This window comes from Schistocerca gregaria, chromosome 2, assembly GCF_023897955.1.
Source record: "Schistocerca gregaria isolate iqSchGreg1 chromosome 2, iqSchGreg1.2, whole genome shotgun sequence".
Lineage (NCBI taxonomy): Eukaryota > Metazoa > Arthropoda > Insecta > Orthoptera > Acrididae > Schistocerca > Schistocerca gregaria.
The window spans coordinates 400017292-400045035 of NC_064921.1; the positions used below are offsets into that span (position 1 = coordinate 400017292).

Consider the following 27744-nt stretch of genomic DNA (forward strand, 5'->3'; position numbering starts at 1 on the left):
TGTAGTGAGTACTGAGTTTGTTCTATAAGGTAGTTCCTCTATGTTAGTGTTCTGTGTGTTAAATTTATATGTTAAATTGCTTCATGTCCAAACACAAACTCTGTTGTGTATTTGTGCCTCTTGCTTGCCTGCTGTAATGAATGATTAGTGAATGGGTTTTACTACATAATTTTCGTGGTTGCATAATTTCTTTTCATGATTTTGTATGCCTCAATGTGACCCATCCTTGAAGTAACCTTTATTGTTTTTCCCCCTACATATACATATCAGAGAATGCTACCTCTATTACAATAAAAACTAGACATGAGATAATTTTAAAAAAAGTGAAACAGGTAAATTAACAATGAGAGCTACAGCAATGGAAACAATAAATCTGATATACCCTGCAAATCTGTGGCTTTATATCTACACAGATGATTCATTAATAGAAAAAAAATTGCTGTATGAATATACACAGGGCTGGTTTGGGGCACAAATAACACAAGCCGCCATTTAGGGCGCCAAGCTAAGAGGGGTGCTGGAGGCACTAAAATTGTAGGACTTCCATATTGGACCTAAAATAATTTGTATTGGGGGGGGATGGAGGTGGAGGAGGTATGTGGCATGTGCAATGTATTTGTTGAAGGCATACACGTGTGAAGCTGTGGGGAAAAGGTGTGTGTGTGTGTGTGTGTGTGTGTGTGTGTGTGTGTGTGTGTTTGAGGTTTTGATTGGTTTAGTTCTTCAAGCATTAAGACACTCCTTCTTGATAACCTTTAATGGTCTGGGCAGACTGCAGTGAGTTTCCCCAGTTAGCGAGTTTTAAGTAGAAACCTGTACCCTGAGAATGAGTGGTTAAGTCATCTTAAACTATCGGTCTGTGGAATTATGATGGCGGCGGCAGCAGCATTAACTTCCTGAGCTTCTACAACTGTTGACATCTTGAGAGTAACCACAGCATTAGGTGCCACCATCCACAGAACCACCACCCATCAACTCAACCATCCCCCCCCCCCCCTCCCATCCCCCCATCTGGCTTATATATCTTTTGATATAGGAGCTTTTCTGTCCATCAATCCCACTTCATTGAAACCTGTTAAGTTGATTCAGTGTAGAACGCACATTTTGAGCATAAATCACATGTTTGTGGCAGTGCACATTAAGTTAAGTCAGCGACGAAAGCAGGGTGGAGAGTCATATGCAGAATGGATAGCAGTTACACGCTTGTCTAGGCATGTTGAGTTTAACTGTGGTCAGTGTGACATTGCTTACTTGGCTTCCATTACCCGTCATGTAATTACTTAGTTAGCCCCAGATAAGTCATCTCAAGATAAGCCTTTAGCGTTGCCTAACTCCTCTCTAGCAGATGTGACACAGTTAGGACAGCTGCACGAGTTGTCTGTGATGGCCCAGAAAGCTTATTTATGTCAATGAGTGCCACATAGTGGAACTGGATTGTAGTTCTTCCCATAGTCCATCATGAGCCAACACCAGCACAGTGTCATCCACTAGGGGCAGGCATGCCTGATTGAACAGTATTTGTCAGAAAGTGGTCTGGCTGCCACTCTATTAAGTAACTTAATGAGATAAATATTAGCAATGAGCCCTCCCTGCCATTGGACCGACCTTCACACAAAATGCACAGTGATTGTCACAATTCCTAGTCCAGTACAGCAGATAGTAACAGCCATCCCTCCTCAGTGTCAGAGTGTCCTTTTGATTATTATATATTTTTTGTGTTGGTTGATGTGCCCTACAAAAATGGCAGAAATGTCCACATTTCAAGTGCAACCAAAGGACCCACATAGTTGATGTCTGTACTACGCAGCACAGTGTTTGCAATATTGACCAGTTGTCAATTAACGCACTTTTCCCCCTGCGGGTTCGGGGGTTAGAATAGTCCCGCGGTATTCCTGCCTGTCGTAAGAGGCGACTAAAAGGAATCTCAAACTTTTCGGCCTTATATGATGGTCCCCTGTTGGGTTTGACCTCCATCTCTCAAAATTTTCCGAAGAGCAAGCCGATTGGGGAAGGGCGCCTTACTTGGTGCATTGTGTCCATCTTGCGATCAGACCTTTCGCCAGCTTATACACCGTTGAACTGCAGTCCTGTCCGCTCTCCATCTCTTGGGCATGACTCTTTTTCTGCGTGCAGATAACACCTTGCACTGTGCAGTGCCTCTTTCTGCACCGACGGCGACCATGGACCACATGTTACCTAACATCCAGCACGGTAGCCAGTCCGTTGTGGTGGGGCCGCCATGTACCCTGTTGGTTGTAGCCCTCTGACAACACAGGGATCGCTCTACTGATGCCTGCGCCGTTAACTCCCCATGTATGCCAAGGAGTAGATGTCTATCCTCCTGGGGTATCGGGACTCCCGGCAACGGCCATCCTGCCAGGTGGCTCTTGCCGTGGCTGGGTGGCGCCCGTGGGGAGGGCCCTTGGTTGGAGTAGGTGGCATCAGGGCGGATGACCCGCAATGAAGCGTGGTACATCGTCTCTCGCTGGTGGCCAGCCGCCAGCAGTCTCTAAGCGTTCTCGGGCTCAGTTTAACGCTCAGAATTACGATCCGAAAATGTTCCCCTCCCTGGCCACAACGTAAGTCTCAGGATGGCAGTAGCAGTTATTCGCCCCGCTTCTTAGTTTGTACGAGGGCTGATGGGGAGTCTTTTCTCTCCACAAAGCCTCAGTTCTTCGTCGAGCATTTAGAGGACAAGTTTGGGGAGGTGGAGGGCTTGTCAAAAATGCGCTCTGGGTCAGTCCTGATACAAACTGCATCCTCTGCCCAGTCACGACGGTTACTCGCTTGTGGGGGATGTTGCCATTACGATCACACCCCATAAGAGTTTAAATATGGTCCAGGGAGTTATTTACCATAGGGATCTTCTTTTGCAGTCTGATGAAGAGCTGCGCGCCAATTTAGAGCGCTGAGGTGTACATTTTGTCCGGCGCGTTCATCGGGGTCCAAAGGAAAATCAGATTGCTACCGGTGCCTTCATCTTGGCCTTCGAAGGGGATACCTTACCGAAAAGGTCAAGGTGATGGTCTACCGATGTGACGTTAAGCCCTATATCCCTCCCCCGATGCGGTGCTTTAAGTGCTGGAAGTTCGGCCATATGTCTTCTCGCTGCACTTCCAGCCTCACATGTCGAGATTGCGGACGCCCATCACATCCCAATACTCCATGTGCCCTGCCTCCCATCTGTGTCAACTGCGGGGAGCACCATTCACCTTGCTCGCCAGACTGCCGAATTTTCCAGAAAGAGCGTAAAATCGTGGAATACAAGACCCTGGACCGACTAACCTATACTGAGGCCAAAAGGAAATACGACCGACTCCATCCTGTGAGAATGACATCTTCCTACGCTGCTGCAACAACACCTGTGCTAGCCCCGTCTGTTTCTCAAATTGTGGCCGGATCGACGAGTAGTACAACTCCTCCTGCCCCCTCGCCAGTGGGGGGCTCCACCCACCGGGTTGTTCCTGCGCCACCTACCTCAGAAGCAACACCATCCCACCCATCGGGGACGTCCGTCCCCACTTCTAAGCTGGAGAAGTGTCCAACTTCTTCGGCTTCTCACGCTCGCAAGGGGTCCCTTGGGTCCCTCCCTTCCCAGGTTTACGCCAGCGAGAAGGCTGACGACCGACAGTGGCGTAAGTGCCCGCAATCAGTTGGTCGTAGGGCTTCACGATCCTCCTCCGTCCCGGAGACTGAATCGGTGAAGCCCTCCCAGTCGGTGCGACCCAAGGAACGGCGTGAGAAACCCAAGAAGAGCTCTCAGCCCAAGGAACTCGTGGTGGCAGCCATCCCACCGCAACCTTCCAGCTCTGCGTCTGAGTATGCAGTGGAGATTCTGGCGTCCGCTGAGGACCTCGATCTCGCCGGTCCATCAGACGCCATGGAAAGCACTATCACAGGTGCTAAATCGGAGGCAGCAGGTGACCCAGCGGCTTAATCTCCCTTCCCAGTCCCATCACGCCTTTCTCAGCCATGAACAACACCATCCTCCAGTGGAACTGCAGCGGTTTCTTCCACCATCTAGCTGAGCTCCGCCAACTTATCAGCCTTCACCCTTTCCTCTGCATTGCTCCGCAGGAAACTTGGTTTCCGGCAATGCGAACCCCCGCCCTCCGTGGCTACCGGGGTTATTATAAGAACCGGGCAGCTTATGAAAGGGTATCTGGTGGCGTCTGCATATATGTCCTGAACTCTCTTCACAGCGAGTCTGTACCTCTCCAAACACCTTTAGAGGCTGTCGCTGTTCGGGTGTGGACGCCACAGGCTGTTACCGTCTGCAGTCTTTACCTTCCACCGGATGGTGATGTCGCACAGCATGTCCTGGCTGCTCTGATAGCCCAATTGCCGCCACCTTTCTTGTTACTGGGCGACTTTGACGCCCATAACCATCTGTGGGGTGGGTCGGTGGCAACAGGTCGAGGTCCATCGTTGAGCATTTATTGGCGCAGATCGATCTCTCGATATTAAATGATGGTGCCTTCACACACTTCAGTGTGGCGCATGGCACATACTCCGCCATTGACCTTTCGATCTGTAGCCCTAGCCTCTTACCGTCTGTCCAATGGAGAGTGCATGATGACCTTTGTGGTAGTGACCACTTTCTGATCTTTCTGTCACTACCACAGCGTCAGTCTTCTGGGCGCCCTAGCAGATGGGCTCTCAATAAGGCTGACTGGGTCTTGTTCTCCTCCACTGCCGCTATTGAGCCTCTCTCTAATGATGACATTGATGCAGTGGTTCAATCGGTCACCACCGGCATTGTTACTGCTGCCGAATCTTCCATTCCCCGTTCTTCTGGGTCCCCTCGGCGGCGGACTGTGCCTTGGTGGTCGCCTGAGATCGCTGAAGCGATTAAAGCTCGCCGGCGGGCGCTCCAGCGTTACAAGCCACATCCCTCAATTGAACACCTTATCGCCTTCAAACGGCTGTGTGCGCGAGCCCGCCGCATTATCCGCCTATGCAAGCAGGAGTGCTGGGAGTGGTATGTGTCCACCATTGGCCTCCATGTCACTCCATCGCAGGTCTGGGCCAAGATTCGCTGCCTCTGTGGCTATCGGACCCCTGTCAGCGTCCCTGCGCTCTCACTGAATGGAGCAGTTTGTACTGACTCCGACGTCATTGCAAACCGCTTGGCAGAGCACTTTGCTCTGAATTCAGCTCCTGCCAACTACCCCTTGGGCTTCCACTCCATTAAAGAGCGGATAGAACATCGGAGTCTTTCTTTTCGCACCCACCATTCTGAATTGTACAATGTTCCATTCAGTGAGTGGGAATTCCACAGTGCCCTCGCCGCTTGTCCTGATACCGCTCCTGGCCCAGATAGCATCCACTCTCAGATGCTGAAACACCTTTCAGTGGACTGCCAGCGACGCCTCCTCGACCTTTACAACCGCATTTGGGTCGAGGGTGAGTTTCCGTCGCAATGGCGGGAAAGTCTTGTTGTCCCCATTCTGAAACCGGGGAAGAACCCTTTGGAGGTGGACAGCTACCGTCCCATTAGCCTCACCAACGTTCTTTGCAAGTTGCTTGAACAGATGGTGAGCCTTCGCTTGAATTGGGTACTGGAGTCTCGGGGCCTTCTGGCTCCGTCTCAGGGTGGGTTCCGTAAAGGCCGCTCCGCCGCCGACAATCTGGTGAGCCTGGAGTCGGCCATCCTTACTGCCTTTGCCCGCCGTCAGCATCTGGTCACTGTCTTTTTCGACATGCGGAAGGCGTATGATACGACATGGTGTCATCTTATCCTTTCTACGCTTCATGGATGGGGCCTTCGGGGCCCTCTGCCGATCTATATCCGCAATTTTCTGTCGTATCGTACCTTCCGCGTGCATGTCGCGGCCTCATATAGTTCCTTCCAAGTCCAGGAGAACGGTGTGCCACAGGGTCCTGTTCTAAGTGTCTGTCTGTTTTTAATAGCCATTAATGGGCTCGCTGCGGCCGTGGGAAATTCTGTCTCCGCTTCGCTGTATGCTGACGACTTCTGCCTTTACTACAGCTCTATTGGCATTGCAGCTGCTGAACGTCAGCTACAGGGCGCAATCCGCAGTCTTGGGCTGTAGCGCATGGTTTTCAGTTTTCGGCAGCCAAGACCTGCGTTATGCATTTCTGCCGGCGACGCACTGTTCACCCGGAGCCGTGGCTTTATCTTGACGGCGAGCTTGGGAGTCTGGCTTGTGGCTCAGCATCCCCATCTGCGTTGCGGCTGCTGGACCCAATCCTCCACAGCGGGATACGCCTTGCCACTGGTGCCTTCCGGACCAGCCCTGTGGACAGCATACTTGTGGAGGCAGGTGTCCCTCCACTGCGGTTACGACGCCAACAATTACTGGCTGCTTATTCTGCCCATGTTTATAGCTCGCCCGGGCATCCAAATTATCGTGTCCTGTTCCCGCAGTCAGTCATTCATCTGCCAGAACGTCGGCCCCGGTCCAGTTGTCCGATCACCGTACACGTCAAACAGCTTCTCTACGGGCTTGAGTGTTTCCCTGTACCACCTCCTTTCCGGGCTCCTCTGCGTACACCCCCATGGTGTGTGCCTCGCCCTCGCCCTTGCCTTTGGCTCGACTTGGCACAGGGCCCGAAGGACTCAATCCCTCTGGTGGCCTTCCGACACCGCTTTTATTCCATCCTGGCCACGTATCAGGGCTCTGGCGTTGTCTATACTGACGGTTCGATGGTTGCTGGTCGTGTCGGTTATGCACTAACTCTAGGGGACCATTCTGAACAACATTCGCTGCCGGCTGGCTGCAGTGTTTACACTGCTGAGCTGGTCGCCATCTTTCGCGCCCTAGAGTATATCCGCTCCTGCTCAGGTGAGTCCTTTGTTATCTGTAGCAAATCCCTGAGCGGTTTACAAGCTCTCGACCAGTGTTTCCCTGGTTCTCGTCTGGTGATGGCTATCCAGGAATCCCTGCATACTCTTGCCCGTTGTGGCAGATCTGTGGTCTTTGTTTGGACCCTGGGCCATGTTGGGATACCTGGAAATGAAACTTTTGACCACCTGGCGAAAGAGGCCACTAGTGCACCATCTCTGGAGATTGGCCTCCCGGCGACTGATTTGCGGGCACTATTACGTCGCAAAGTTTTCGATTTATGGGACACTGATTGGCGCAACCTGCCCGTGCCAAACAAACTCCGCCGTATCAAGGAGACGACGACTGTGTGGCAGTCATCCATGCGAGCCAACCGCAGGGAATCAGTCGTCCTTTGTCGGCTCCACATTGGCCACACCCTACTCACGCACAGGTATTTACTGTGTTGTGAGGATCTCCCTCTTTGTCGTTGTGGGGCGTCCTTGACGGTGGTCCATATCCTGTTGGAGTGCGCCCTTTTAACTGTTCTCAGGCAGACTTTTGCGCTGCCTGATACGCTCTCTGCGCTTTTATCTGACGACTCTTCCATAGCGGACATAGTTCTGCGTTTTATTTGGGCAGGGGGATTTTATCGCTTAATGTAAGTGTGTGAGTTTTTGTGTTGATTCTGGCCTCTGGCCTACGATTTGTCTGATTTTTCATGTGTTTCTCGGTGGTTGGCTATTCCCTTTTTGTTTGTATGGTCGTCCAACCACCGTCACACTCTGTGTGATTTTAGTTTGTCTTGTCTGGTCTTTGTCTATGTTTCTCTTGTTCTGTGTCATCTGTCTTATCGTCTGTTGATCGTTTTTATTCTCTGTGGGTGTTCTTAGTATTTCGAAAAAGGGACCGATGACCGTAGCAGTCTGGTCCCTTTAACCCCCACAAACCAACCAATTAACGCACTTTCCATGTCGAGCTTACGTATCCTATAGTCACCAACGAAATCCGTTGAGAGTTCAACTGGTTGTGAAGACAAAATATAAGAATATGGAGAGCTAAGTAAGATAATTAGTGGTTGGTTCCACTTTAGCTTCTAAATATTTTTGGATTGGACACTTTTACAGAATTTTGTTTTCAAATTGTTAATCACATTAATTTGGTGCACCAGTCATTCCTTTTCACAATCTTGAGTCTCTTTCATAGTCCCACAAACAGTCGTTGGAGCCAGTGTTGGATAAAGCAAGGGATTTTTTACCCTACATTCATCTTAAGCTGTCTGTGACCCCAAAGTTTTGCCTTGCTAGCCTTTTGCCATTTGCTATGCAATTCAGTTGTGCAGTGTGTTTAAAGCCACAGTTAATACCCAGAGTGAGCAGGAAATTTATCCAATCCTTTGCATTGAGGAGTTATTGGTGAGGTTAGCTGGTGAACACAATTTTTTGGAGGTTGATTTGAGAGATGCATATCTGCAACAGACCACCTTGTGGTGTTGCATGAGCTACAGTAATTTTTCAGCATTTTATATATCAGTGTTTCACTATTTCCCAAAATGTGCAACTTATCTGGATGATTTAATTGTCACAGGTTCCATCGTGGAAGGACATTTCCAAACTTTTACAGGCAATGGTTCAAGTGCTGGAGGACAGTGGTCTGCTTTGCAAGGGAAAGTGAAGACTCCTGCACCCAGTGTCAAGTATTCAGATCATGTCTTAAGTAAGGTCGGCATGCCACAGCAATTAATAAGTTGCTCGTCCTTCAGAACTTGAAGGAACTGCAACCATTCCTTGCAAGGTGAACTATTATAAGAAATTCATACCAAATGCATTGAAGATCTCACACACTCTAAATCACGTTTATAAGAAGGATGTGAAATGTGTTTGGTCAGATGCTTGTCAGCAAGATTTTTTTGTCGCTAAAATATTGTTTATGCTCTGCTCCTTGCCTTGCTACCTTTGATCCAAAGAAAAGCTGAATACTGGCTACTGACATCGTAGAGTGGGATTGGAGCCATATTGTCTCTCAGAAATCCGAATGTATCAGAACAGCAGATTGCTTTCGCATCTAAGACCCTTTGGCCTCCCCAAAAGAATTACTCCCAGATAGAGAAAGTGGCTCTGGCTGTTATATTTGGTGTTAAAAAGTTTCACATTTTCTTGTATGGCTCCAAATTTCACATCATGGATCATAAACTGTTGGTATTGTTGTTTAATCGTAACACCATGATCCCTGACAAGATGGCTCAGAGGCTATAGAGTCGGGCATTATTTCTCGGAAATTATATTTCAGTATCCATTTTAAGCTCATGGCACAGCATGGTAATGCTAACGCTTTGTCCAGGCTGCCCATGGGTCCTGTTACGGAGTTTGATAGGGAAGAAAGTGTTTGTTTTACGATTGACAATGCTTTAGAAACAGTGTTGCTAGAATTTCCCATCACTGCCAAGGAATTAGCAGTAGCCACAAGTAGTCACACCAGTTCAAACAGGATGGTCTGCAGAGCTCCCTAAGGATGTCCACTAAGATTTTCGACCTTATTTCCGCATGAAAGAGTGGCATAGTAAATGTCAGGGAGTGTTCTTGCTTACAACAGAGGATAAGTGCTCCGTTGTAGTACCACCTTTACTTAGATGTGCATTGAGGCAGTATCAAACCTGTGTACAGAACCAAATGACTCCTCCACAGAAGTTTTCACTGTGGCCTCAACCGTGGGATAAAGTACACGTGGATTCTTCCAGTCCTTTTCTTGGGGAAATGTGGTTGATAATGGTGAATGCTGTTTTTCAACTTTGCATATATAGCATGCATGAGTACCATGCCAGCAACATTCACCATTGGGTGTTCATGACCATATTTACAGTAGGGGGTGCACCAACCATACTGGGCTCTGTTAATGGCCCCCAGTTTATCGCATCCGAGTTTCAGGCATTCTGTTGTCACAATGGTATCCAGTACCTGACCTCTGCACCCTTCCATCCAGCATCCAAGTTAGAGGCAGAGTGGATGGTAAGGACATTTAAGACCCAAATGAGGAAGGCAGTGAGTGCAAATCATGCTGGTGGATGATGCTCTTTTGCACTACTTAGCCGTGTACCATAACATCTCTGTAAATGGGAGTAGTCTGGTGGAGCTTCAGTATGGCCAATGACCGAGAGTTGTTAGATCTCTTGCAACATACTCCCTGCCCTCAGCAGTCATGTTCCCATGATTCCGGAATAGTATGTTGGTTTAGGCTTGTGTAGTTGTGTGTGAACTGGGGTGGATGGGAGGAGTGATAATCCAACACAGTGGTCAGCAACTTTTTGAGGTCACAGTCGGAGACAGTACGTACACGAGACACAGGAATGAATTAAGAGTGCGACATGAGCGTAGCCAGCAGTACCCTAGGGAGGAAATTTTGGGGCCTATAACATATATGACTGATAATAATATTTCCCCCTATAACATCCCAGCTCCTTCACCAAATTATAACATTTCAGCTCCTCAACACCAAATTAAAACGTTGTATTAGGAGGTGTCTGCTTCGTGCAAAAGGTCTTGAGTTCATATTGACGACAACAAGTAATTCTTCATTACAGACGTTTATTTACAAAACAGAGCTGACAGACTTCCCAGACTCAACAACTGACTCTGAGCTAACCGCACTGCATATCCGAACTGGCCACTGACAACTCCTAGGTGTATTAATATCTTTCCAAACAATGAGAGTCTTTGACAATGTTTTGTTTACAATACGATAGCAATTCATGACCCAAAACTAAATTAGACATTACAGAATTTTAGTACAGATTAAAGTAAGTAAAAGGATCAGTACATATAAATTCTTACAAGCATGATTTCCAAATAGATTTTATAACATTTTTCTACCAGCTTCTGGATAACCTTCACCAGATTTGTACCGATGTTTCCAGAAATATCTTGACATTTGATTCTGGATATTTCTTTAGTGATTTAGAACAACTATTTATATGTAAAATGATTTAAATCGTGTTTCAAAATCTTTTTAGCAATATTTCTTGATACAAATCGTCTTTCGAAACTAGGCTATGAAACAGTTTTCACAAGTTTTCGTATTTTTGCGATCATAATATAGAATTTCTCCATAGAAAGTTCCAGAAGTGTGCATTAAACGTTCATTTACAGGCTTTCTCTTTAGCTGGTGAGTTTTTAAAAGTATCTTGTCCATATTATACGAAATAATTTAGCTCAAAACTAATAATTTATACAATTAATCAGAGCTACAGCAAATGGTGAGTCTTTCTTTTACAAAATGAAATATAATTACAAAATTGAATGAAAATAGGTTACTAACACTAATATATATTTACATTAATTCTATTTTTTGTTCTTTCTGTGCAAAATGTCCTAATATTGACACAGTACAATATTTAAACATCACCAAAGTTTCCCTTTACATTTTGCATATCTGTATCGACATCCCCTAAAAGTCTACAGTATCGAATACTTCAATATGTCCCAATATGTCCTGTAATGTTACACCCCTCAGCATATAAGTGCAGGTGCCGCTGCCACCACCACCACCACCACCACCACCACCACCACCACCACGATTACTTAATTTCATGGTAGTGTTCATCTTTCACATTGCAGGGAGAGCAACCAAAGGGGGTTGAGCCAATCCCTGCTACATCACCTCCACATCCCATTGAACACATCGGAAAAGACTTGCCTTATTTTGAGCCACCCTTAGCCTCGGCTGCCACATCTGAAGATGATGACATCTAAATGGGACCACTGGCTAGGCTTCCAGTGTCCCTCTTCCCCCCCTCCCCCCCCAATTGTTTAAGACACAGATCTAGGTACTGTTGTACTTACAGCCCATTACAGGGGGAGGGGTTTGTCATCCATGCCTGCCAATAATGCCATGGCAACAAAGGACACAGAACCAACAATGCTGCTAGCCAGCAAATGGTTATGATGGCTTCAAACATGGTGTGCCCATGCTGTTTGTGTTGGAAGGAGCATCTGGTGTCAGGCGAGGAGGTAGAAAGCTGCTGCTGATTTGGTTCACTTGTGTGTTCGCTAGTTCAGAAGCCAGACCTACTAACATTGTGCTACACATAGACAGTTGCTTGTTTAGGGATATTTCTTTCTCACAGTTTGCTCTCTTTGTCATATTACATGCGCTGTTGACATTTCTGGTATGTGTACAGCTTTGATTGGTTTAGTTCTTCAAACATCAGAACACTTGCCATTGTCAACTTGGTATAGTGGAACAGAGTGCAGTGTATTTGTCAAGATTGTGAGTTTAAATTAGGCTGGTGCATAGCTTCATAGCGTTTTTGTTTTGCATGTTGCTATCCCAGTTGCTATAGGCTTATTTAGCAATTGTAATTTTTTTATTTTTAGTGCACTGTTGCTATTTGAGTTTATATATTATTATTTCGAGATAGTGAGTGGAGCTGTGGATGCTAGAAAATGGTGTGCCAAGTGGAGAAATTGGAACATTGCCAACATTATTCTGTTTGTGTTCAGTAGAGGGGTGACAGCAGCAGAGGCAGCCAGAAACATTTCTGCTATGTGTGGGGATTATGCCATTGGACAAAACAAGGCAAGAAAATGATTTTCTCATTTTAAGGAGGATTGTTTTGACATTAGTGACTCTCCACGTTTGATGAAGATTGTTTAAATGCATTAATCACAATGAACCATAAACCATGGACCTTGTCGTTGGTGGGGAGGCTTGCGTGCCTCAGCGATACAGATAGCCGTACCGTAGGTACAACCACAACAGAGGGGTATCTGTTGAGAGGCCAGACAAACGTGTGGTTCCTGAAGAGGGGCAGCAGCCTTTTCAGTAGTTGCAAGGGCAACAGTCTGGATGATTGACTAATCTGGCCTTACAACAATAACCAAAACGGCCTTGCTGTGCTGGTAGTGCAAACGGCTGAAAGCAAGGGGAAACTACGACCGTAATTTTTCCCGAGGGCATGCAGCTTTACTGTATGATTAAATGATGATGGCCTCCAGGCGGGGGCTACTCAAGAGGACATCGTTTTCAGGAGGAAAAAAACTGACATTCTACGGATCAGAGTGTGGAATGTCAGATACCTTAATCGGGCAGGTAGGTCAGAAAATTTAAAAAGGGAAATGGATAGGTTCAAGTCAGATATAGTGGGAATTAGTGAAGTTCGGTGGCAGGAAGAACAAGACTTCTGGTCAGGTGACTACAGGGTTATAAACACAAAATCAAATAGGGGTAATGCAGGAGTAGGTTTAATAATGAATAGGAAAATAGGAATGCGAGTAAGCTACTACAAACAGCATAGTGAACGCATTATTGTGGCCAAGATAGATACGAAGCCCACACCTACTACAGTAGTACAAGTTTATATGCCAACTGGCTCTGCAGATGACGAAGAAATTGAAGAAATGTATGATGAAATAAAAGAAATTATTCAGATAGCGAAGGGAGATGAAAATTTAATAGTCATGGATGACTGGAATTTGAGTGTAGGAAAAGGGAGAGAAGGAAACGTAGTAGGTGGATATGGATTGTGGCTAAGAAATGAAAGGGGAAGCCGCCTGTTGAATTTTGCACAGAGCATAACCTAATCATAGCTAACACTTGGTTTAAGAATCATGAAAGAAGGTTGTATACATGGAAGAACCCTGGATATACTAAAAGGTTTCAGATAGAATATATAATGGTAAGACAGAGATTCAGGAACCAGATTTTAAATTGTAAGACATTTCCAAGGGCAGATGTGCACTCTGACCACAATCTACTGGGGTTAAGGCACTCAGTCCGGAACCGTGTAACCGCTACGGTCGCAGGTTCGAATCCTGCCTCGGGCATATATGTGTGTGATGTCCTTAGGTTAGTTAGGTTTAAGTAGTTCTAAGTTCTAGGGGACTGATGACCACAGATGTTAAGTACTATAGTGCTCAGAGACACAATCTATTGGTTATGACCTATAGATTAAAACTGAAGAAACTGCAAAAAGATGGGAATTTAAGGAGATGGGACCTGGATAAACTGAAAGAACCGGAGGTTGTAGAGAGTTTCAGGGAGAGCATAAGGGAACAATTGACAGGAATGGGGGAAAGAAATACAGTAGAAGAATAATGGGTAGCTTTGAGGGATGAAGTAGTGAAGGCAGCAGAGGATCAAGTAGGTAAAAAGATGAGGGCTAGTAGAAATCCTTGGGTGACAGAAGAAATATTGAATTTAATTGATGAAAGGAGAAAATATAAAAATGCAATTAATGAAGCTGGCAAAAAGAAAAACAAATGTCTCAAAAATGAGATCGACAGGAAGTGCAAAATGGCTAAGCAGGGATGGCTAGAGGACAAATGTAAGGATGTAGAGGCTTATCTCATTAGGGGTAAGATAGATACTGCCTACAGGAAAATTAAAGAGACCTTTGGAGATAGAGGAACCACTTTTATGAACATAAAGAGCTCAGATGGCAACCCAGTTCTAAGCAAAGAAGGGAAGCAGAAAGGTGGAAGGAGTATATAGAGGGTCTATACAAGGGCGATGTACTTGAGGACAATAGTATGGAAATGGATGAGGATGTTGATGAAGATGAAATGGGAGATACGATACTGTGTGAAGAGTTTGACAGAGCACTGAAGATCTGAGTCGAAACAAGGCCCCCGGAGTAGACAACATTCCATTGGAACTACTGACGGCCTTGGGAGAGCCCGTCCTGACAAAACTCTACCATCTGGTGAGCAAGATGTATGAAACATGTGAAATACCCTCAGACTTCAAGAAGAATATAATAATTCCAATCCCAAAGAAAGCAGGTGTTGACAGATGTGAAAATTACCGAACAATCAGTTTAATAATAAGCCACAGCTGCAAAATAACACGAATTGTTTACAGACGAATGGAAAAACTAGTAGAAGCCGATCTCGGGGAAGATCAGTTTGGATTCCGTAGAAATGTTGGAACACGTGAGGCAATACTGACCTTACGACTTATCTTAGAAGAAAGATTAAGGAAAGGCAAACCTATGTTTCTAGAATTTGGAGACCTAGAGAAAGCTTTTGACAATGTTGACTGGAATACTCTCTTTCAAATTCTAAAGGTGACTGGGGTAAAATACAGGGAGCGAAAGGCTATTTACAATTTGTACAGAAACCAGATGGCAGTTATAAGAATTGAGGGGCATGAAAGGGAAACAGTGGTTGGGAAGTGAGTAAGACAGGGTTGCAGCCTCTCCCCGATGTTATTCAATCTGTATAATGAGCAAGCAGTAAAGGAAACAAAAGAAAAATTCGGAGTAGGTATTAAAATCCATGGAGAAGAAATAAAAACGTTGAGGTTCGCCGATGACATTGTAATTCTGTCAGAGACAGCAAAGGACCTGGAAGAGCAGTTGAATGGAATGGACAGTGTCTTAAGAGAGGAGTATATAAGATGAACTTCAACAAAAGCAAAACGATGTTAATGGAATGTTGTCGAATTAAGTCGGGTGATGCTGAGGGAATTAGATTAGAAAATGAGACACTTAAAGGAGCTTTGCTATTTGGAGAGCAAAATAACTGATGATGGTCGAAGTAGAGAGGATATAAAATGTAGACTGACAACTGCAAGGAAAGCGTTTCTGAAGAAGAGAAATTTGTTAACATTGAGTATAGATTTAAGTGTCAGGAACACATTTCTGAAAGTATTTGTATGGAGTGTAGCCATGTATGGAAGTGAAACATGGATGATAAATAGTTTGGACAAGAAGAGAATAGAAGCTTTGGAAATGTGGTGCTTTAGAAGAATGCTGAAGATTAGATGGATAGATCACATAACTAATGAGTAAGTATCTAATAGGATTGGGGAGAAGAGATGTTTGTGGCACAACTTGACCAGAAGAAGAGATCGGTTGGTAGGACATGTTCTGAGGCATCAAGGGATCACCAGTTTAGTATTGGAGGGCAGCATGGAGGGTAAAAATCATAGAGGGAGACCAAGAGATGAATACACTAAGCAGATTCAGGATGATGTAGGTTGCAGCAGGTACTGGGAGATGAAGAACCTTGCACAGGATGGAGTGGCATGGAGAACTGCATCAAACCAGTCTCAGGACTGATGACCACAACAACAGCATCAATCACAATGATCCAAGTCAGTGTACTTGAGAATTGCCAGATGTGACGAACTGTGTTCATTCCACTGCCATGCAACATTTGCATGCAGTGGGGTAAGTTCAAAAATTGGGTTTGTGGTCACTGAATACTTTAAGCCAAAAACCACAAAAATCAGCAGGTGGCCACATATGCGTCTTTGATTGCACATCATCAATTGATTCGTGAACGGTGCTGACCATGCCTGCCCTGAATTGTTATTGGTGACTATAAATGTTGTCTTTATGCTAACATAAGGAAAAGAAGGGAATGATTAAACTCAAACAAAGCAGCAACTCCCTGTACGATCTGCCTACATCCACAAAAGATAACATTATGCATCTGGTAGGACGGGGACAGTGTGGTGTACTGTGGTTTGCTTCCCAAGGTGTAATCATCACTGCTGATATTTACTGTCGACAACTGAGACATCTTGCACATGGAATCCAAGAACTTTGATGAGGCAGACTGGATGAAGTGGTGGTGCTCTGTGATAATTTCTGCTCACATTCTGCTAGACTGACAAAACACACTATACAGGAGTTGGGTTGGGAAGTCATTCCGCACCCACTTTTTTCACCTGGTCTTGCGCCCTCAGATTTTAAGGTTTTCTGCTTGCTATTGAACAACCTTCAAGGAAGTTTCTTTCTGGTTGAAAATGTGCTCCATCCGTGGCTTGATGAGTTCTTTGCCTCGGACACACGATTTCTACATGTGTGGAATTAAAAAGTTGCCCCAGCATTGGCGGAGCGTTGTAAATAGTGAAGACAATATATTATTGATGACTTAAGTCTTTGAAATGTGTATCTGTTTTGCTTAATGAACAAACGGAAAAACGCTATGAACTTGTGCACCAACCTAATACTTTAAAACTGTACTACATGAACAAGTTGCAAAAGTATTGATGTATCTTGTGGGGGCTACATGTGCAGATGGGGGATGGCTGACCAGAAAGAAGGGGCTGGGAGAAGATAAAGTGGGAGAGGATGAGGTCGGCAGAGAGTGTGAGGGAGGGTGAGGTCAGCAGAGAGTGAGGGAGGGTGAGGCCGGCAGAGAGTACAAGGGAGGGTGTGAGGCAGGCAGAGAGTGCGAGGGGGAGGGTGTGAGGCCGGCAGAGAGTACGAGAGAGAATGAGGTGGACAGGGGAGCGAGAGATTGAGCAGAGGGGGTGGGGGGAAGGGGAAAGGTAGCCATAGAGGTTGGTGGCGGGGGGGGGGGGGGGGAGGGGGAGGGGAGGGTAGGAGATAGGTGGAATATATCTGTTGACAAGTATATGAATGAAGGTGTGGGGAAAAGACTGGATGGCTTGCCCATTTCTTTAGATTTGGTTCTTGCCATCATTTTCTTTCTGGGGTTTCACATTGCCTTGTGTCCTCTGTCATTTTATGGATGGTGGATGCGTATTTACTTGCAAGTTTCAAGCTGGAAGATAAGGACAATTTATTATTTATCCTTATGGAGATCTATTCATTATTTAAAGTCCATAGTCCTCACAGGCGAATGGACACTCCAACACTCTGATATAGTCAAGTTAGGTTAGTTCTAATTGTAAACTTCGTATCTTCTTTTGGACCTCTTGTTCTTCACATGAAGATGTGAATTTGTGGTCACTAAACTACTTGTGACCAAATGTATAATAAATTAATTTCTGGCAGCTACTGCACTTTTGTCAGTTGAGTGAAATTCATAGTTGAAAAGAGGGCACTGTTCCAAGATCAGTTGTTCACAATTTATGAAGGTATGATATTAGTGAGTCACAGATGACTTATCCAATGTTAAACTTTCAGTTTGATGAGATTATTATTCAGGGTTGTAAATAAATAATTGTTCTTCAAATAAAAACTGTGATCTCTCTAACATTTTTTCCCACAATTATTTTGTATCAGTTTGTTGAATGTGGGATACATATATTGACTCTAATCTGAACTGAGAACACAGGCTATGTATATTGGCTGTAATCTTAATAGAGAATTCTTAGTTTATTTGATACTAACAGACTGCTTCAGTTGTGTTTCAACTACAAAACCAAACAGAGCATTTACATTATGTGGATTGCAGAGTTCAGTAACAATGCTTTTTTTGTTTAACTTATTTTGTTATTGTAATAAAGTATAAACAAGGCTCTTGGCATTGTGGATCCCATCTTCTTGTGGTCTCTGGTCATTGACTGGCACTACAAAACACTGTGTTAATAAAGGAAAGCAAAACTGTATTGTCATAATCTCATAAACTCCATATGAAACAAAAAAGAAACCGAAATGTGTGAATATACTGAAATAAAACTGATGTAAATACATTGTAATATAAATTTATAAACATTTACTTGCTGTTGCTCAAATGGAAAAGAAATCAGTGCTACCACCAAAATTCTGATGCATGTTATAACAATTACTAACTCTTCATGTGTTTCAACGACGGAAATTCCTGTAAGAAATAGGTCAGGTGCAAGTAGTACTTGCCCTCTGAGGATTCAGTACACACTTACGTATATAGACAGTTCATCCATCCTGCAAATCGAGATTCTCAATGGTTGTCTGTTATACAGATTCTTACTGGCAAGATATTGGTCCCAGGAATTCTAAGACTTTTGTGAATGTTTTAATTTTAAGGTTCAAGTTGGATAATGGATGACAACAGAAATAATTTTTGTGGGAAGTATTTACAAATTAACAATTTTTGAATTTTTCCATTACTTTTACTTTGTACCTTTGCTTCTTGCCAAATTTTATGATTCTAAGTCAGTGAGAAGCACACTATAGGGTTTGATGAGTGAATTTGTCAGTATCAAAATGTGACGTAAGTGGCCGTATTTTTTGTTTGCACTGACTTATCTCACATTTATTATACCACCAAGGAACTATAGACGTTAGTATGTGATGTAAATTTCAACTTAACATGTGATCCCATTCCTGAGAAAAAGTACTTTTAATGGTTGGACAGAAAGACAGACAGACGTACAGACAACAAAGTGACCCTGCATGGTTTCCGTTATTACTGATGTACAGAACCTAAATAAAGGAAAGGTAACTGACTGATGTGTGGAACATGGATACACTCAATAGAATACAGTATTTACAGTAGCTTTCGAGCTCTTGCCCATTCCATAGGAAATGGGCACACGTTTACCCACTGTGTCTTGCTGCATCTGCTGGTATGAGCATTTGGGCATTTGTCTGGTTGTGTGTGTGAATGTGAATGTGTGTACTTGTGCAAGAGAAAGAACAAGAACTTGAAAGCTTGTGTAAATACTGTATTCTTTTGAATGTTCCTATGCACCACACACCAGTCAGCTATAAGTAAGTGGTGACCTTTCCTTTATTTTATGTATTCTTTGTATTTTGAGGGAGGTACCAATGTCAGCTACTGTTGGCACTGAAATGATTCAGTGGCCAGTTTTAACTGCTTCAGCATGTCTGAGCATGCTTTCTGTACAATCCAAATTCTCAACTTAGTGCACACTACTAAGTAGTATCTCTATTCATGCCTCATTTGCTTGCAGTGTTCACTGTATTCCTGCAAGAGGTTCAGATCCTATTGTGCATTCGCATATCCGTCAGAACAGCATTTGTCTGTTTCAGTGGACTCTCCTGCCGGAAAGACACTTCTAATACCTATCTGATGGTCAAAACATTAAGATTTCCTAAATTCCTAAGGGCAAATGCCAGGTTAGTTCATTTGAAAACGACCAGTTTAGTTATCCTTACCCAATCCAAGTTGGTGCTTCATAGATTAATGGGCCCATCAATGATAGGACATTAAACCCTGTCTTCCTTCTTCATATGACTCCTTCATGCTATTTCAATTTTTCTGCTGAGGATTACATATGTCTGTAATGTTACAGAAGCTGCAATATTGTGAAATGCAATGTGATCATAATTTTGACGCTGTTGATTTAGAGTTGGCTCACTGGTTTTTAAACTTTGCAGCTCACAGGTAGTTAATAATATTTATATGCTTAAAGATGAAGTGCTTATTGATTGGATTACAGTATGTATCTAAGAATGTAGTAAATGTAAAAGTAAAAAGTTTTATCTGTCATGTTTGGTGTAAATATACTTCTCCACGTTTAATTAATGCCATTTTTAATTGTTTCAGAGGAAGACAGGTCATGGGTGAACTTCGTAGTAAATGGTGGTAAGAATTTAACTGCTGGTGTTGGACTGGAGTCACAATTGTTTCTTACTGTCGAAAATATGACCGATAGAAGACTTAAATGTCGAATGAAACTTCATAAAATAAATTCTCAAAATGTGGCACTTGATAGTAACAATCCTGCAGCACACATTAATTTTCCATCAAGAGAGGCAATAATAGATCCCAAAACAAAAAAAGAAGCAAAGGTGATTGTTATGAGCAAGATCATTTGTAATTGCTTAAAACTGTGTGTGTGTGTGTGTGTGTGTGTGTGTGTGTGTGTGTGTGTGTGTGCGCGCGCGCGTTTTTAAATATTGAGGAAGAAATCAGAACTCACCATCTTACTGCTGTTTACTTTTTTTTGTCATATAGATAGTGCTGGCCATAAGATTGCAGCAATTTAGTAGTGGCGAAAGTTACCCAACATCGTGGTGCCCTACACAAGGACCGATATTAAAAAATATATACATCCTTTTAAAATGTGATTTGTTGCTCTTTGTACTTTCAGTAAAAGGCTGTCTGTTTTTCTCAGCAATAATCTCATTGTGAGAACTTTCAGTACAGTATCAGTGATAACATTATCAAATGTTTGGATTCTTTCAGTTGGTGTATGTATACTGTTTTCCCTCCAGAACAGGCTGTTTAGAAGCTGCAATAAACTCTCGCTAATCCGGCCCTCGGTAGTCCGACCTCTCAGTAATCAGGCACACATCCAATAACACGTACACAATGAATTACCGTGCGCAACAATAATTAGTGAAACATCACTTTACATACTGTATTTGAAATTGTAGCTTTCTTTACAATTCGGAATCACATCTTCTAAAAGGAAGCATGTTGCACTAGACCTCAAGCAGAAACTCGAAATTTTGGATAAGTTAAATCGAGGTTCTTCACAGAAAGCCATTGGTGCTGATTTCAGTGCTGGACGAGCAACTATTTATGACATCAAAAAGAAAGAAAATGTTATTCGACAGTACTCAACACAAATGGATAGTGAGTTGAGAAAATGGAAGGTTATGTGAAAGAGTGAGAATGAAGAACTGGACGTAGCTGTTTATAGATGGTTCACACAAGAATGCAGTAGAGGAATTCCAGTCAGTGGCCCGATTATAAAGGAAAAAGCAGCTGCATTTAACAACCAACTTGGTGGTAGTAACTTGTTTGCAGCGAGCGAAGGCTGGCTATCGAACTGGAAAAAAGACTCGGCATTCGACAGCTGACTGTCACTGGGGAAAGTTGCGCAGCTAACGATAAGGATGCTGATGAGTTTGAAATATACAGAAAATAATAGAGAAAGTAGATTTAAGTGCTGATGCCTTGTATAATGCTGATGAAACATGACTGTTAAGAGGCTTCCTTCAAATACATTAGCTCCCAAGAATGAGAAGGAAGCTCGTGGTTAGAACCAATGCAAATGGGATTCATAAACTACCACTAACTGTGATTGGAAAATCCCAACATCCACGTTGTTTTCGACACACTGACATAAGTCTTCTAAGAGTGCAGTGTTGTGCTCAGACAAAAGTGTGGATGGACAGACAAATATTCTATCGATGGTTCCATGAAACGTTTGTACCAGAAGTGAGAAAAGAGCTAAAGAAAAAAGGTGTCCACTAAAAGCTATCCTTATAATTGACAATCCTCCCAGTCATCCTTCAGATGTTTTTCTAAAGTCCGTTGGTGTACATGTACAAGCACTCTTTCTCCCATCCATTGTGACAGCCATAATTCAGCCCATGGATCAGGGAATTTTGGAATCAATTAAATGTCATTGTCGACATTCACTTCTTGTCTCCTTGCTGAATGAAAGTGAAAAAATAAAACACTATTGAGACTATGCTGAAGGTGTAGAAAGCAATTAATATACGAGATGTTGATTTCCAAGCAGCTGAAACGGGGCACAAACTGGAGAGTCCTGCCATAAAGAAGAGCTGGAGAAAATCGTGGCCATCCATTGATGCCAAGTTGGATCCAGTAGTGAGTGACCGATGAACCAGTCAATTTGGAATTATCAATTACTTTGTACAGTGACATATTTCACAAACTTCCAGGAGGAGAAGAAATTGATGATGAAGAAGTTACTAAGTGGCTGAATGAGGAAAACTGTGATATGGAGCAAACTTTAACAGACAAAGAAATAATCAAAAGTGTGCAAGAAAGTAATGATGAAACTGATGATGAGAGGACACAGGAGAAGAGAGCATGAAGGTTCCTCACACTGCTGGTGCTAAAGCTGTGGAAGTCTTCCTGAAGTACATTATGCAACAACCAGACACCAATGTAAGGCTTGTAAAGCGGTTGCGTGATAAAGGATGCCATCCTTGCGATAGTTAAAAATTAGGACATGTTCCCCCTCCTCCCTCTCCCTTTCCCATTCTCCATCTCCTCCCTCCCTCCCTTCTCCATCTCCTCCCTCCCTCCCTCTCTCCCATCTCCATCTCCTCCCTCTCTCCCATCTCCATCTCCTCCCTCTCTCCCATCTCCATCTCCTCCCTCTCTCCCATCTCCATCTCCTCCCTCTCTCCCATCTCCATCTCCTCCCTCTCTCCCTTCCCCATCTCCTCCCTCTCTCCCTTCTCCATCTCCTCCCTCTCTCCCTTCTCCATCTCCTCCCTCTCTCCCTTCTCCATCTCCTCCCTCTCTCCCTTCTCCATCTCCTCCCTCTCTCCCTTCTCCATCTCCTCCCTCTCTCCCTTCTCCATCCCCTCCCTCTCTCCCTTCTCCATCCCCTCCCTCTCTCCCTTCCCCATCTCCTCCCTCCCACCCTCCCTCCCTTCCCCATCTCCTCCCTCCCTCCCTCCCTCCCTTCCCCATCTCCTCCCTCCCTCCCTTCCCCATCTCCTCCCTCCCCCTCCATTCCCCATCTCCTCCCTTCCTCCCTCCATTCCCCATCTCCTCCCTCCCTCCCTCCCTCCCTCCCTTGCTTCCCCATCTCCTCCCTCCCTCCCTCCTTTGCTTCCCCATCTCCTCCCTCCCTCCCTCCCTTGCTTCCCCATCTCCTCCCTCCCTCCATCCCTTGATTCCCCATCTCCTCCCTCCCTCCCTCCCTTGCTTCCCCATCTCCTCCCTCCCTCCCTCCCTCCCTCCCTTCCCCATCTCCTCCCTCCCTCCCTCCCTTGCTTCCCCATCTCCTCCCTCCCTCCCTCCCTTGCTTCCCCATCTCCTCCCTCCCTCCCTCCCTCCCTCCCTTCCCCATCTCCTCCTTCCCTCCCTCCCTCCCTCCCTCCCCCATTTCCTCCCTCCCCCTCCCATCTCCTCCCTCCCTCCCTCCCTCCCTCCCTCCCCCATTTCCTCCCTCCCCCTCCCATCTCCTCCCTCCCTCCCTCCCTCCCTCCCCCCTCCCATCCCCATCTCCTCCCTCCCTCCCTCCCCCCTCCCATCCCCATCTCCTCCCTCCCTCCCTCCCCCCTCCCATCCCCATCTCCTCCCTCCCTCCCTCCCCCCTCCCATCCCCATCTCCTCCCTCCCTCACTCACTGACTCCGTACCTCTCCCCCTACCCTCTCCCTTCTGTCTCCCTCCCTCCCCCCCGCAGCCAAACTCTTTCAGTAAATGTATTTTACTTGTGCTCGACTTCAACTTGATGATTCTTCTTTCTGGAAAGTAGCAATCTGTGTTTTCCTACATTGTCAAGTAGTTACTGTGTTATGTATAAACTTTGACAGCATGGTAACAAAGTTTGGGAGTTACTCTCTCTTCACAGAACTGGCCTTTAAAGTTGAATAATGTACTGGCCCACACTGCTTAAAGACTGTAATTTATGTGATGTATGTCTTCAGCTGCTTTCACATAGGACTATTCTTTGCAGGTATGCTTCATCCTGTGTGCTGCAGGGCCCATAAGAATTACTGTGAATGTTTTTCTTGAAGACGTGGCAACAAAGGAAACACAACAAAAATATAGGAAGTTTAATATTATTGGTGAACAACCAAAGGTATTACAGGTTGCTAATATTTTTATAGTGACCAAAACTGAATATTATGTGCACCATTCTTCACTGTTAACTGTTTTTTTATTTCATTTCATGGGACTAATGTGGTTTTATTTATTTCATTGGTTATCTTCTTTGATAATAAAATGCCCCCACTCTCCTCCCTCCCATGAACCATGGACTTTGCCATTGGTGGGTAGGCTTGCGTGCCTCAGCGATACAGATAGCCGTACCGTTGGTGCAACCACAACAGAATGGTATCTGTTGGGAGTTCAGACAAACGTGTGGTTCCTGAAGAGGGGCAGCAGCCTTTTCAGTAGTTGCAGGCCAACAGTGTGGATGTAACACTAACCAAAACGTCCTTGCTGTGCTGGTACTGCGAACGGCTGAAAGCAAGGGGAAACAACAGGCGTAATTTTTGCCGAGGTCATACAGCCTTACTGTATGGTTAAATGATGATGGCATCCTCTTGGGTAAAATATTCTGGAGGTAAAATAGTCCCCCATTCAGATCTCCGGGCATGGACTATTCAAGAGTATGTCGTTATCAGGAGAAAGAAAACTGGCGTTCTACGGATCGGAGCGTGGAATGTCAAATCCCTTAATCGGGTAGGTAGCTTAGAAAATTTAAAAAGGGAAATGGATAGGTTAAAGTTAGATATAGTGGGAATTAGTGAAGTTTGGTGGCAGGAGGAACAAGACTTTTGGTCAGGAGAATACAGGGTATAAATACAAAATCAAATAGGGGTAATGCAGGAGTATGTTTAATAATGAATAAAAAAATAGGAGTGCGGGTAAGCTACTACAAACAGCATAGTGAATGCATTATTGTAGCCAAGACTGACACGAAGTCCACACCTACCACAGTAGTACATGTTCATATGCCAACTAGCTCTGCAGATGATGAAGACATAAATGAAATGTATGATGAGATAAAAGAAATTATTCAGATAGTGAAGGGAGATGAAAATTTAATAGTAATGGGTGACTGGAATTCGAGAGTAAGAAAAGGGGGAGAAGGAAACATGGTAGGTGAATACGGATTGGGGGTAAGAAATGAAAGAGGAAGCCGTCTGGTAGAATTTTGCACACAGCATAACCTAATCATAGCTAACACTTGGTTCAAGAATCATGAAAGGAAGTTGTATACATGGAAGAAGCCTGGAGATACTAAAAAGTTTCAGATAGATTATATAATGGTAAGACAGAGATTTAGGAACCAGGTTTTAAATTGTAAGACATTTCCAGGGGCAGATGTGGACTCTGACCACAATCTATTGGTTATGAACTGTAGATTAAAACTGAAGAAACTGGAAAAAGGTGGTAATTTGAGGAGATGGAACCTGGATAAACAGATAGAACCAGAGGTTGTAGAGAGCTTTAGGGAGAACTGACGAAAAACAATTTCCATGTAATGTAAACTTACCAGAAGACTAATAACTGTGATGAGTAGAATAAATGATGGGGAACTCCATGAGTTATTCAGTATTGTCCTCTGCATACTTTCAGTAAATGAAACAAACTCATTTGGTACATAATGAATTCTATAATGGCTAATTATACCCCCAGCCCGCCCTCTGCCCTTCCCCTCATTGAATGTCAGCCTTCACAGCTGGTCTTTGGATATTGGTGATTCTTGTTTTGTGGGAAGTATGGTGTGGTCCAAGATGTAACTCTGTGCCTAAAGTCTCCTCTTCCAATGCTGGAGACCATCATCAGGTGCTATTATGATTCTCAAAGAAACTCAAAAACAGCAAGCTGAATTGCTTGCATGCATTCAATAAGACTGCTGCCTAAGGCCGGTATTACACTATCATATTTCTTTGTCAAAGTTGTTGTCGTTGTTATCAGTCCTGAGACTGGTTTGATGCAGCTCTCCATGCTACTCTATCCTGTGCAAGCTTCCTCATCTCCCAGTACCTACTGCAACCTACATCCTTCTGAATCTGCTTAGTGTATTCATCTCTTGGTCTCCCTCTACGATTTTTACCCTCCATGCTGCCTTCCAGTACTAAATTGGTGATCCCTTGATGCCTCAGAACATGTCCTACCAACGGATCTCTTCTTCTACTCAAGTTGTGCCACAAACTCCTCTTCTCCCCAATTCTTTTCAATACCTCGTCATTAATTATGTGATCTACCCATCTAATCTTCAGCATTCTTCTGTAGCACTACATTTCGGAAGCTTCTAGTCTCTTCTTGTCTAAACTATTTATTGTCCACGTTTCACTTCATACGTGGCTACACTCAATACAAATACTTTCAGAAATGACTTCCTTACACTTAAATCTATACTCAATGTTAACAAATTTCTCTTCTTCACAAACGCTTTCCTTGCCATTGCTAGTCTACATTTTACATCCTCTCTACTTTGACCACCATCGGTTATTTTGCTCCCCAAATAGCAAAACTCCTTTACTACTTTAAGTGTCTCATTTCCTAATCTAATTCCCTCAGCATCACCTGACTTAATTTGACTACATTCCATTATCCTCGTTTTGCTTTTGTTGATGGTCATCTTATACCCTCCTTTCAAGACACTGTCCATTCCATTCAACTGCTCTTCCAAGTCCCTTGCTGTCTCTGACAGAATTACAATGTCATCGGCGAACCTCAAAGTTTTTATTTCTTGTCCATGGATTTTAATACATACTCCGAATTTTTCTTTTGTTTCCTTTACTGCTTGCTCAATACACAGATTGAGTAACATCGGGGAGAGGCTACAACCCTGTCTGACTACCTTCCCAACCAGTGCTTCCCTTTCTTGTCCCTTGACTCTTATAACTGCCATCTAGTTTCTGTACAAATTGTAAATAGCCTTTCACTAACTGTCTTTTACCCCTGCCACCTTCAAAATTTGAAAGAGAGTATTCCAGTCAACATTGTCAAAAGCTTTCTCTATGTCTGCAAATGCTAGAAACATAGGTTTGTCTTTCCTTAATCTCTCTTCTAACGAAAGTTGTAGGGTCAGTATTGCCTCACGTATGCCAATATTTCTATGGAATCCAAAGTGATCTTCCCCGAGGTCGGCTTCTATCAGTTTTTCCATTCGTATGTGAAGAATTCGTGTTAGTATTTTGCAGATGTGAATTATTAAACTGATAGTTCGGTAATTTTCACATTTGTCAACACCTGCTTTCTTTGGGATTGTAATTATTATATCCTTCTCGAAGTATTAGGGTATTTCACGTGTCTCATATACCTTGCTCACCAGATGGTAGAGTTTTGTCAGGTCCGGCTCTCCCAAAGCTGTCAGTAGTTCTAATGGAAAGTTGTCTACTCCTGGGGCCTTGTTTCGACTCAGGTCTTTCAGTACTCTGTCGAACTCTTCATGCAGTATCTTATCTCCCATTTCGTCTTCATCTACATCCTCTTCCATTTCGATAATATTGTCCTCAAGTACATCGCCCATGTATAAACCCTCTATATACTCCTTCCACCTACTGCCTTCCCTTCTTTGCTTAGAACTGGTTTTCCATCTGAGCTCTTGATATTCATGAAAGTGGTTTTCTTTTCTCCGAAGGTCTCTTTCATATTTCTGTAGACAGTATCTATATTACCCCTAGTGAGATAAGCCTCTACATCCTTACATTTGTCCTCTAGCCATTCCTGCTTAGCCATTTTGCACTTCCTGTCGATCTCATTTTTGAGACGTTTGTATTCTTTTTTGCCTGCTTCACTTACTGCATTTTTATATTTCCTCCTTTCATCAATTAAATTAAATATCTCTTCTGTTACCCAAGGATTTCTACTAGCACTCGTCTTTTTATCTACTTGGTCCTCTGCTACCTTCACTATTTC

The 27744-nt window shown here is 44.1% G+C and overlaps 1 protein-coding gene across 1 annotated transcript in view; it reads left to right on the forward strand.

The window, feature by feature from the left end:
• LOC126322302 (uncharacterized) overlaps positions 1 to 27744 on the forward strand; it is a 255496-nt gene that overhangs the window by 119574 nt on the left and 108178 nt on the right. Inside the window, exons 10-11 of the mRNA XM_049994279.1 lie at positions 19973 to 20217; positions 23822 to 23947. Of these exons, the coding sequence (XP_049850236.1) occupies positions 19973 to 20217; positions 23822 to 23947 (371 nt within the window). The remainder of the gene's footprint in view (positions 1 to 19972; positions 20218 to 23821; positions 23948 to 27744) is intronic.